Here is a 12,652-nt window from a genome sequence, read left to right as displayed (position 1 = left end):
GCGAAGTTGTTGCTACACAGAAGCTGCCTTGACATCTTCAGGTTGTGGGCAATTCAAACATATTGTCTTCATATTCGATTGCCAACTTACAGCATGCATCTAGACTTCCCGGTTGAGCTAATACTAGATAATCATGCATTTTGTGATCTCGGACTCCTCTCCGGAAGCAGGGCAATAACTGATCATCAGTTAGCTTCTCCTGTAGTTTACATCTTGAATTCAAGTGCTTGAGCTGGGATACATAGTCTCTCATAGACTCATTTTCTTTTTGTTTGATATTATGTAGTTGTGCCACAGGGCTCCATTTGTCACCACTTCAGGCAAATCTTGGCACACAAACACATTCTTGAGCCGAGTGAAATTGATCTTATCTTCTAGCTTTAGGGTTCAAAACCATTGATGAGACTTTCCTTCTTATCTTCTAGCTTTAGGGTTCAAAACCATTGATGAGACTTTCCTTCTGGGGTCAGTGAGAAGGCATGAATCATGCTTATATCACTCAATGGCCCACAAGCTTTGCATGTGGACTCAAAGATCTCAACATGTTGGATTGGGTCCCCATCCCCTGAGAACTTTTGTATGAGCTTTGAAATGATGTGTGGTGTCATTTGGGATGGGTTGGATTCTAGAGTAGTGCCTAGTTCCCTAACCATTCCTCGGCCCATTTCCGCAGCCATATTCAACAAATTTGTCCTTGTGGCCGCATTAAGATCTACATTTGGATCCACCATTGGTCTTTGAGGAGCTACTCCCCCCCTACCTAGACCTTGTCCTCTTCCTATATTGGCTCTTCTAGGCATTTCAGGTCTATGGGTAGGGCTGCCCACCTCATTTTGGCCTGGCTCATTATTAGAAGCCTTCGTCCATCTTTGTAGAATCAAGAGCTCCATGTCCTACAAGAATGTGGGATGATTGATCATTTGCTCTATGTCTTTCTTTGTGTATAGGTGGTCCTCAACTTCAACAATTTCCCAAGGTAGGTTGTCCCCTTCATTTTGGGTATCAAATCCTTCCTCTGCTCTTGGCTCTTCATTAATGGGTTCTAAATTTGGGATGGCTCCCTGAAGATCTATCAAAGTCGAAATCATTCGAGGGCGAGGCCCTGAGTGGGAAACCCTGCCCCGCGCATGAGGAAGCTACTTCCGCTGCTGCTACCATCAGCCGGTGCGCAGAGGGGGCAGTGGGATCACACAGGCGTAGAACAGACACGGATGGCCACTGTCAGTCCGGGCCTCCCCTTCCTCCAATCCCATGTGAACCACAAAGGTTTGTGGAGGGATGGAAGGGGCCAAGGGATAATTTCCCCTTTATTCTATGGTCAAGGACCCGTAACTTAGGCATATGGGATAAACCATTTCCAACACCTCCCTAGCGTCGAACTCGGCTCCACAACAATCACAAACAAAGGCTACAACAGATTGATGGCTTGGCTTAGAGGCACGACAGTAGCTTAGGCTCAGAGGAGGCGACGGAGGCTTGGTCATGACTGTAGATGCTTGGCTCAGAGGCCATGGCAAGCTTGGGCGCAGAGGCTTTTTACTATGAGCTTGCAACAGTGTGTACACACAGGCGGGAGCAAGGCAAATCAGAGCACACACAAGCGGAAGCAAAACAAATTCCCTTTATAGTTGGAGGGTTATTACAAATATGCTATTTTTACCCAATTTCACTAAGTACCTTCCCCATACAAGTACACATTTTCACATAGAAAGGGTGAAAATCCCAAACTTTTTGCTAAGTAGTAGTAGTGAGATTTGTTTCATTTTTTGATTTTGGGTTTTTTAATTTTTATCTTTTTGCTTTTGTGGTTACTTAACTCACAAAAACTAGGCATCGCATGAGTCCTTTATAGTGATAGGACTATTACAAAGGATGTTATCTCACAAAAGAACCCTTTTTGTTTTCTTTTTTTCACCACTAAGTTAGAAGTGCCTCATTTGAACCACGTAGCATAAATGATTGTGTACACAACAACATGTGCACCACCCTCTAGTTAGATGAACCTGTTAGAAGACATCTCCTACCTTTACCAGACACCAGGGCCTCTGTTGTGGGTGTGCCCACCCTTTGTAGGTGTTTTCTCATTTTTCCTCACCCCCGTATTTTCCCCCCATTTTTCCCTATTTTTTTGTGGCTTGGGTGGCATCCCTGGTGGTGGCAGGAGGACCTCTGATGCTGGCCGACTACATTTGTTCATGCTGGTGCTGGCTGATTGTTTTTCTTCAGGTCCACGACCTCCCACATGTGCTGGTCGACTACTTTTTTGGCAGGTCGTGGAGGTTTAGTGCCTGTCTCGGCGGCGGCTGCCTCTGGGGGCCATATAAAATGGCCCCCCAGTCCCTTGTCACATTTGTATTGTTTTCCGGGATCTTGTGTATGTACAGTAGAGTTATACGCCTCTCTCTCCATTGCTGTCTATTTTTCTGCACTTGCTCTTGTGTTTCTAGATTTGGTCATCATCTCCGCTGCGTATTTTTGACATGGTATCAGAGCCCTAGGCTCTTGATTGGGATTTGTGTAAGCAAGAGGGGGACTATTGTGTTGTTGATTGGTGGACTGTTAGGGACTGTTTGGGAAGAGAAGCAAGAGGACGGTGGGCTGATTTGCTGGACAGCCACTTGTGCGGTTGTAAGTTCTTCATTGTTCCCACCCACCCAGCCTTTTTCAGATTACATCCCCGCAATGGAAAATTTGTTAGAGATGGTTGAGATGCATGTGAAGATCCCTACACTCCCCACATTCCTGGTGGGCCGTCAGTTGGACGGGAACAACTACGGCAGATGGAAGGTTATGATGGAATCTGTTCTGGAGTCTTATGACCTTGCTGATTTCATCGTTGTTGGGGTTCCAGGGCCGGAAGTAGAGGAAGGGGAGTTACCGTCGACCCGAAAGGACCGGGAGGCATAGTCACAGTTGTGGGATCGTGTCAATGCCAGGGTCCGATCACTTATCTTCCTCAACTGCACACTGCAGGTAATCAATCATGTAAAGCATATGACGTTGGCCAGAGGTATATGGCAACATTTGGCTTCTCTTTACAACAGGGTATCGCCCATGAAGAGGATTTCCTTGGAAGTATAGATGCGGCTTATGAGCCCTGTAAAGTCATCAACAATGCGGGAGCATATTAACAAGCTGCAGGCTCTTCAGCACACAGGCTCTTTAGCACAGGAAGTTCTTTAGGCTAGGAAGGAGATATCGTCAGAGGACATGGCCATAACGTTGTTGTCACACTTGCCCTCTCAGTACTCAGCATTTTACTTGTCTTTGATTTACCAGTGGTGGCAGGCTCAGCACCATCACGTGGGAGGAGCTTATGCCCATGGTCTTGGACCAGGAGGAACGATTCACAAACCCTCCACAGGGTGGAGGTTCGGAGGCCTTAATTGGCCAACGGTCGAAAGGCCGTAAGACGGGCAAAGGGAAGGCTTCATCGGAGAAGTCTTCTGAGAAGAAGTCCGACGTTAACCACACGAGAAACTAAAGGCAGAGAGGACCTGTAATGATTGTGGTGAGAAAGGCCACTATTGGAGGCAGTGTCCCAAGCGGCGGAAGACCGAGAAGAGTGAAGATTCCTTAGCAGCAATCATGAAGACTCCGGCTTTTGTGTACTTGGAGGTGATGGACACCGATGTTTCATTTTCTTCAAGCAGCAAGGAGGAGGTTGGAGGACTCTTCGCTCGTGCAACTGATACTCGGGAGTGGATTCTAGACAGTGGTGCTTCTAGGCACATGACTCCTTCCCATTCAGATTTACAAGATCTCTGCAGGTATTCTGGTCACATTCTTACTGGGGATACATCCACTATCCCAGTTCACAGTGAGGGCAGGTTGGAGAGAGTTCTCGATCGCAGGGGGGGAAGCATTCCTCCCAAGTGTTGTATGTTTCCACACTTGGTTTTCATCTCTTGTCAGTGCATCAGGTTTGCAAGACTGGCGTACAGGTGGAGTTTGATGAGCATTTTGTTGCTCTCCAGGACAAAGCAACAGGCCAGGTAGTCTGGGAAGGTGGAGTGGAGAATGGAGTTTACAAGCTTTCACAGCACTCTCTCTCCCAGGTCCTCAGGTTTGTGTTGAGTGGCAGTCTGGTAATGGCCACTTAAGTGTGGATACGCTGCAGGTGCAGGCTTTCTGGGACCAGATGGAGGATAGCTTGCCAGTAGTAGTTGACAGGAACTTTTCAGTATTGATGTTGGTGGTTCTTGTGTTTGTTAGTCAGAGGAAACTGAACAGGTAACTTATGCTCTGATGTCTCATAGTATTCAAGACAAATAAATTCCTGCAGATGAGGATATTCTTTCCATGGGGACCTCTCGGAAAGCCAGGCAGGTGGCAGTTGATTACTTACAGGCTTTGTGGTTTTGGATTCAGAGGTAGTTGACAGGTTTCAGAAGGCCTTGCGTGGTCTTCAGCACGTTTCCAGGACTTGGCTTTGCACCGTAACAAGTGTTAATTCTTGTGAGCAGTGTGATGCCTCTTTGACTCGGAAGCAGAATGGTTCATTGATTTGGTTGATGGACACCAAATTGGACGGGAGCTTCCTAATGAGGCAGTTGAGATCATGGTTGCAGATGACTCTTTGGGAGGCAGGATTGTGTATCTTGTGGTTTCTGCAGCATGCGAAGGATCATGGAATCTTCTACACAGGAGGGGGATTGATTGATGGAGTCCGACTCCACGGTTGGAGTGACTCAGATTGGGGAGGAGATCCGGACAACACGAGGAGATCTACTTCAGTTTTACAGAGTAGTTTTACGGGAGCAGTAAGAGGCAGTCATCTTTTGCCTTATCGTCGACAGAGATAGAGTACCGGGCTGCTTGACAATGTGATGTTGCTTGTGAGGTGGTAAGGTTGTAGAGGTTGCATGGCAGGATTGGGCTTCCACTGGAGGAACCCACGGTCATCCAGTGGCACTTTGTTCGTGAACAGTTCGTTTTGCTAATGACATCTTTCTAGAGTTCTATTCGACGGAGGATAGTACGGTGGACCTCTTCATGAAGTTGCTATCTCAGGATTTGCTCTCAGGTAGCACCCTAGCTCCCTGTGGTTGGTTTCACAGCCAGGAGCTGAGAGGGGGTGTTAGAAGTCATCTCCTATCTTTACCAGACACTAGGGCCTCTGTTGTGGGTGTGCCCGCCCTTTGTAGGTGTTTTCTCATTTTTCCTCACTCCCCTTATTTTTTCCCCATTTTTCCCTATTTTTATGTGGCTTGGGTGGTAGCCCTGTGATGAGCTTGTGATGGCAAGAGGACCTCTGATGCTGGCCGATTCCATTTATTCATGCTGGTGCTGGCTGATTGTTTTGCTTCAGGTCCACGACCTCCCACATGTGCTGGCTAACACCCCTGATAAACTAATATAATGCCACAGATTATACTATCTCACTCTCTCTTTCTCACTTAGACTTAATAGAATAATCACAAAGTGAAAAATGGAAAAATCTCTTCACAAAGTTATGTTGCTCCCTCTCTTCACTAAGTTATGTTGTCTCTCAAACAATGGAAGCTATCTCACACTTTCTCTCTTGCTTGTCATTAGCATTAAGAAAATGAAGATAAATCACTCAACCATTAAACTTACTAATGTGATCATCAACACCCACAATGGTGTTTCCCAACAAATCTCTCTCTAATGACTTTGCTACTAATAAAAAATATAAAAGAGAAATGTTGCTAAGCACAAAACTTATTGCAAAGGTTAGCACAAAGCTATTAACAAAACTTCTCACCACTCAAGCAAGAGTCCCATACTCACAAAGATGCTTCTACTCAACTAATAAGTTAGATGCACTCCCATGGAAAGGAGTTATGATACCAATTGTTGGATTTACTTAATTTAGTAAGCTAATCACCAATAGATGTAGTGATAGCTTGTGACAACACTAAGTTATACATCAACACATCATTAAGTTAGAGAACACTCAATGATGAGCCAAAATGGTGACAAGAGCCAAAGTTCACAAAGTAACACTAAGCTTGAATTAGACACTAAGTGCATACAACAATGCTAGAGCTCCCACACACTAGAGAAGGTGTAGAGACCATGCTTTTATAGGCCCTAGGAAGGCCCTAGGAAGGGAGGCACCTAGATCACACTCACTTGCCCACTTGCCTCTCTCATGCCACCTAGATGAGGTGCCTTGAAATGACCATGGGTTACAAGCTATTACACCTTAGCCCATACACTAAAACATAAATGTATCTAACCCATGGATACACACAAAGTAATGGATGTAGATCAACATATTCTCAACAACGAACACACCACATACCGGTCACCGAACCTGGATATTCCAAAATTTTGAAATAACCTTTGTCTAATTTTCCATAAATTTTTAATTTTTTTAAAATTTTTTAATGCACCCCGAACGCATTAGAATACGAAGAGTTAAAAAAAAACCCAAAAGGTCATCCTGAAATACGAAAAGTCAAGGGTTGTTGGAAAATGAAAAGACAAAAAATACCAGAATTTGAAAGGCTAAAAAATTGGATCCCAAAGGTCAAAAGATCTCATCATTTATTTTTTATTAAAAAAAACATGAAATAAGAAGTTTTTTCCTCTTTTTTTGAAGCTTTAAGCTAATTTTGATTAGCTTTAATTAAAAGTAATAAAGCTTAATAAAAATATTTAACAAAAAAAAAATTTATTGAAGATATACGTGGGGATTTATAGGTTGTCGCGCGCGATTAGAGGAACCCCCTGGTGGGTTGTGGCGGGTTGTGCAGAAAGAAGAAGAATGAAAAAAAAAAGTTAAATAAATATATATATATATATTCGAAAAAAATTTGAAGCAAATGAGGGGGCGTGGGCTGTCCCCGCTGGTGGCAAACCCCCCCCTCGTCTGTAGGCTGAATGAGTGTGGGAGAAGAAGAAGCTTCTCAGTTCTCTTCACCACCTAACCAATCCTTTCAACTCTTCTTCTCATCTCCTTCCTCTCTTCTCTGTTAATCATGGGGATTAAACATTATTTATGTTTATTTTACTAATAAAGCTTTTACCCATATATTAAGGGGTGCTCCCATGTAGAAGAGAAAAATTAAAGGAAAGTTCCAATGAGAGAGATAGAAACCATTTTGCACACATGGGAGAGAACCCAATGCATTAACATTCTTCCCCCTACTGAAATTCAACATAAAATCGACAGAAATTCAACATAAAATCGGCTGAAATTCGATAGCATCCCCGCGGGAAACCTGTAAAAAATGCATTAAAAATGCTTTTTTTACCATAAAATGCTCAAACAATGTCCTAAAAAATTAGGAAAAAATTCCTAAATTTATTTGATATGTAGGAGAATCCTTTTTTAGAAAAATACCCACATATCATGTGTGGTATTTTGGCTAAAAAAATCCATAAATTCTTATTTTAACCATAAAAAATAAAGAAAAAATAGCATTTCCACTCATGGAATTTCCCCGCAACATCGATACATCACCCAAGTTGAGAAGAACCGTGTTCCAACCACCATATCGATGTTCCAACACATAGACCACCAAAACAAACCAAAAAATACATTTTTTGCTTAGTAAATGTTTAAAATTTACTTTAAAAATGCTAAAAATTTTGGATTAATGAGAGAAAAAATAAGGGGAGAAAAACATCAAAATTAACTAGAGACTATCTCGTCTTTTGGCTATCGAAGCCGAATTTGTTTTGGGAAGCAAAATGACGAGGTATTTCGTCTTGAAATATCCAGGATTAGCCTATTCGCATCATATGGTTGCTGCATGCAGGGATTCCTTGAGATCTAAAAGCATCTAAAGATTTTAAAATAATTTCTTTAACAAAGGTACGTGAAAAAGCGTAATACACCTACCTGCTCTAGAATATATATTTTGATTGATGTTTGTTTCCATTTTGTCGCGCTTTTCCTCCATTCTAATACAGTTGAAATAACTGTACTCAAAGAGCAGTTTAAGTTGTTGTTTCTCTCGAAAGCAAGTGACAGCTAGATTCTCACAACTGGGGTGTAGAAACTCTAACTGTGTCAAAATCTGGACTTTTCGAGAAACCTTAGAGAAATTTAAGGCAAAAAACTCTCTAGTTCCGTGAGTTTGTGTGAGAATAGTTTATTAGGCCGTGCTATTTAAGTCCGAACGTGATATTTAAACGTGACTGTATGACACTCAATCGCAATGTGACACGTGGAGTGCTTCGATATTTGTGTCAAACGGGCAATCCTCGGGGGGTCCACTATATGGAAGCCCCTCCTACGACGTGCGTTCAAGCGGTATTTAAAAATCCCCTTATCTGTGAATTTTGAGCTAATAAAACTACCCCTTTTTCTTTATAAACTTACGGTTTTTTTTCCAAAGTACAATTAAAATACCCCACTTGTAATTGTATTTCTGTAAATTTACCCAATATTTTGGATTAAAAAAATCCCACCTAATGATCGCACGTGGTAGACTTACATTTTTGGAGGTGCACCCCCCGAGGGGCAATCTGCATGCAACAAATAAAACAATGACACATAGCAAAAAGTACTCTCTACACGTGTTGCATTTAAAGCGCACTTTTCCATTATTTAATGTCATTTTATTTCTTGCAATCCATGAACGCGTGTTTGGTTTTTTAACTCAAAAGCCGACTTAAGCTGACGACCAATGCTCCAGCTCAGCCTCCAACGCTCTAGCTCACGAACCCCGCTCCAGCTGCCTCACGACAATACTCCATCTGCCTCACGACCAACGCTTCAGCTCAACAAAATCTCTTACCAGGTACTTATTTCAGATCATATTATGATCACAAAAACAACATTAAATATACCTTTTAAAAACCAAAATGCATTGGAAGCGCATTTGTTTTCTTATTTCTTAAGGGTAACACCTGTCGAGTGAAGAAGTCATTATTTATGCTTGTTTCTTTAAAATTTTGGCAATAGAGTCGTCCTTGTATATAAAAACGTATGTTTACTACATCCATATATGTACAACGACAACTGTATCGTCATACTTGTAAAGAAATATACTTAAATATATTTTAACATACAACACAATATACCAAAATCTTTATGATAGTCGAAAAAGGCGCGTTATCCCGTTTTCAGTCTTCTTATTTTTTCTTATTTGCGTTAAATGGCTACTAGATGCATATATTGTAGATACTCTAAGCAAATAGTCAAAATTAAAAGATCCTAAATTAGTAGCTACTCAAAGTGAATATCGCGTTTTTCGGTTATATGCACCATATTTCTATACGATTCTACCTGCGAATATAGTTGTGTATGTGTATGTAGAGACACACACGAGAATTCGGTCATGATAGGCGAAAGACGCGATATCCCGTTTGCAAACCTCTTAGATTTTTATATTCGCGTCAAATGGCTATGAAGGCGCAAGCATAGGTATATATACATGCGCGCGCACACACACACACACACAAATATATATATACATATATATATATATATACATACATACATACATATATATATATATATATATATATATATATATATACATATATACATACATACATATATATATATATATATATATATATGCCAAAATCTCTATAATAGTTAAAAGACTCGATATCCCGTTTTCAGTCTTCTTATTTTTTCTTCTTCACGTTAAATGGCTACTAGATGCATATATTCTAGCTACTCTAAACGAATAGTCGAAATTAAAAGATCCTAAATTAGTAGCTACTCAAAGTTAATATCTCGTCTTTCGGCTATATGCACCATGTTTCTATATGATTCTACCTTCGAAAATAGTTGTGTACCTGTAAATAGAGAGACACACACCCACACACACACGTGTCGAGCAGTCGAAGAAGTGGGTAGCGCAAAACCAATAAGTAGCAAAAGAGTCTCTTTTTGCCTTCAATCAGTCTCTTTCAGCAAAAAAGTCTCTTGCGCTCGCGCTCAATAACAAGTATCTTTCAGCAAAAAAGTCTCTTGCGCTTGCGCTCAATAACAAGTATCTTTCAGCAAAAAAGTCTCTTGCGCTCAATAAGCAAAAAAACTTTTCCTCATTCCTAAAACATTATAAAACATCTAGTCCCTCCGCTTCTTTCACAAGCTCGAGTCCTCCTGCTCCTGTGATCCCATCTCAGTGAACTCATTAGTTAGTCATTTCCCCGCCGTGATTAGTAGCGTCATTTAGCTTCAGAATGCCTGGTTTTGCGCTACCCACTTCTTCGACTGCTCCACACGTGGAGAAGCACTTCAACTCCAACGAGCTGCTGCGCGACATTATCAGTGGCATGTCAGATGGTCTTACCGTCCCTTTTGCCCCCGTAGGCGTCACAGCGGGCCTCGCTCAAATAGCCGCGGGGGCCATAGCCATCGGGCTGCGCGGGTAGTACTTAATCCGTCAACTCCTAAACAAGATTAGACTTAGGGAATATATTGAGTTCCAAAGATAAGTGATTCTTTTTGCTTTTATCCCAGGTACTTGGCAGCGAAAAGTGATCGAGATCACTACGACCGCGAAGAGAAGCGAAAAAGAGTCGAGATTGCAGCGGTGCCGCACAAAGGTGTGTGCAGGTTCAATCACAAGCTTAGCCTAATGATGATTATTGATGCTTAGGCTAGCGGTTATAATCGTCGTGGTGAATGCTTAGGTTAACACCATTATGCTAAGGTTAGTGGACGTATTTAACCATCTGTACTGGGTTGCAGAAGCGGCCGAGGTGGCTATCTTTGCAGAATTGGGGCTGCAACCTCCGCAGTACAGGCCAGTAGTGGAAGCGCTGCGGAAACGGCCAGATGATTGGGTGGAGTTCGTGATGAGGTGGATTTCCGCTAGTAACAACCATCTTTTACTTCACGTCATTATTTTCCTGACTTTGGCTTTGTGTAGATTTGAGCTGGGTTTGGAGAGGCCTAGATGCCGCACACGTGCTGTGAAGAGCGCTGTCACCATCGCCCTCTCTTATGTGGTGGGCGGCCTCATCCCGCTCGTCCCCTCCATGGCCCTCCAGCACGTGCGGGAGGCGTTTTTCGTGTCCGTGGGCGTCACCCTCTTTGCCCTCTTCGTGTTTGGCTACGTCAAGGGCTACTTCGCGGGCACCCAACCCCTCAAGAGCGCCATCCAGACTGTGGTGGTGGGCGCCGTAGCCTCGGCCGCCGCCTTCGGCCTCGCTCGCGCCATCCAGGCCACCCAAAAGCTCTCCACAATCGCAAAGCTTTAAACCCGTCACACTGGACCTTATATATATATATATATATGTATATTTTGAAGCTTCATAATATATATATTCTCTTACATAATATTAATAGAAAAAGTTACCTTTCATGGCAGAACCGAGGAATTAAAGGTATAATTGTGTGATATCACTTATGATCATGACAAAAAGTAGGGTTCTGAAAAGGTGGGTTCGGTTCGTCCTTAGCAGGTTCAATTTTGGGAGAAGGAACCTTGTGTTTAGATATATACAACATATAAAATGTTTGTTCAAAATTACCATTTCCTCTTCTAACTATGGCGAGAAGGATTCATTCACTCAAAGAAGTTCTCCAAACTCCTTGCATGCAACATGCGCATGTGCATGCTTCAAAGTTACTCTTTCACTCATTACATTTGCACTTTCACGTTGTTGTGCAAAAAGTAGGAATATGCTAGTTTATATAGCATATACATACAACTTTGAGTTTACTTACAAGTCCCCATCTCGAGTTAAAGACATCTTGGAATGGTTCTTTTGCTCGATAAGGTTCACCCACTTCTACCATAACTTTTGAGCAAGGCACGTGGATCGTCTATAAGATTGATTATTAATGATTTAGAGTTCGAGGGTAGCCGGGGGCGAGAGGAACCTCCATCAGAGTCTGAAGCTGAGTCGAGGGCGAAGCGAAAAACGGAGGGTCTTGCAAGAAACAGGGGGAACTCATAAATGGGACACTTGTCCATGATGAGGCTGGAGAGTAGTCTGCATGAGGAGAGAATGCCAAATTTTGAAATTGATACTAATAGTACATAAGATGAAGCATGCTGACATGTACAACTGAAGCAGAATTTTGAGCTGGGAGAGGGTCGTTAGTCGATATAGCACATAAGATGAAGCACGCTAACATGTACTTGTACATAAAGCTTATGTATAAGTTTTATACTAAAGCTTTATACATAGGCTTAGTGCAAATGCATAAGCACAAGATTTATGCATACGCTTAATTTATAGGTTTATACTTAAGGCTTTAGGCATAAGCTTAATGCATATGCATAAAGCTAATGTATAAGCACAAGATTTATGTGAATGCTTAATGCATATGTACTCAGCCATAAACATAAAGCTTTATTGCATAAAGCCATATGCATAAAGCTTATGCATTAAGAAATATGCATAAAACATATGTGCTTTAATGGTTTCCTAATGGTATCTCTTTTCCAGTGTAGGATATGGTTTCTTACTCTCATTTCGTTGATATGGTCATGGTGGGGAGATGTAGACAAGGAGGTTTGTTGCTTTGTTCTTGCAATTTTAGCTTCAATACGATGAGATACACCATGAAACCTTAAGGTTATTGCTTATTTCATGTGCTAGTTACTTAATGCATATGCATAAAGCTAATGTATAAGCACAAAATTTATGTGAATGCTTAATGCATATGAACTAAGCCATAAACATAAAGCTTTATTGCATAAATCTTATACATTAAGAAATATGCATAAAACATATGTGCTTCAATGGTTTCCTAATGGTA

The 12,652-nt window shown here is 41.9% G+C and overlaps 1 protein-coding gene across 1 annotated transcript; it reads left to right on the top strand.

Annotated features, from left to right (window-relative positions):
* Positions 1–10,119: 10,119 nt before the first annotated feature.
* On the top strand, positions 10,120–11,142 carry LOC147612321 (vacuolar iron transporter 1-like). The gene is made up of 4 exons (XM_086782886.1): positions 10,120–10,307; positions 10,400–10,485; positions 10,631–10,742; positions 10,812–11,142. The coding sequence occupies exons 1-4, from the start codon at positions 10,120–10,122 to the stop codon at positions 11,140–11,142; spliced, it is 717 nt and encodes a 238-aa protein (XP_086639012.1).
* Positions 11,143–12,652: the final 1,510 nt, after the last annotated feature.

Source organism: Cibotium barometz, chromosome 45 (genome assembly GCF_041138505.1).
Source record: "Cibotium barometz isolate CiBa-2024 chromosome 45, ASM4113850v1, whole genome shotgun sequence".
NCBI lineage: Eukaryota > Viridiplantae > Streptophyta > Polypodiopsida > Cyatheales > Cibotiaceae > Cibotium > Cibotium barometz.
Note: the sequence above shows the minus strand (reverse complement) of the source record. Positions and strands in the feature narration are given on the sequence as shown.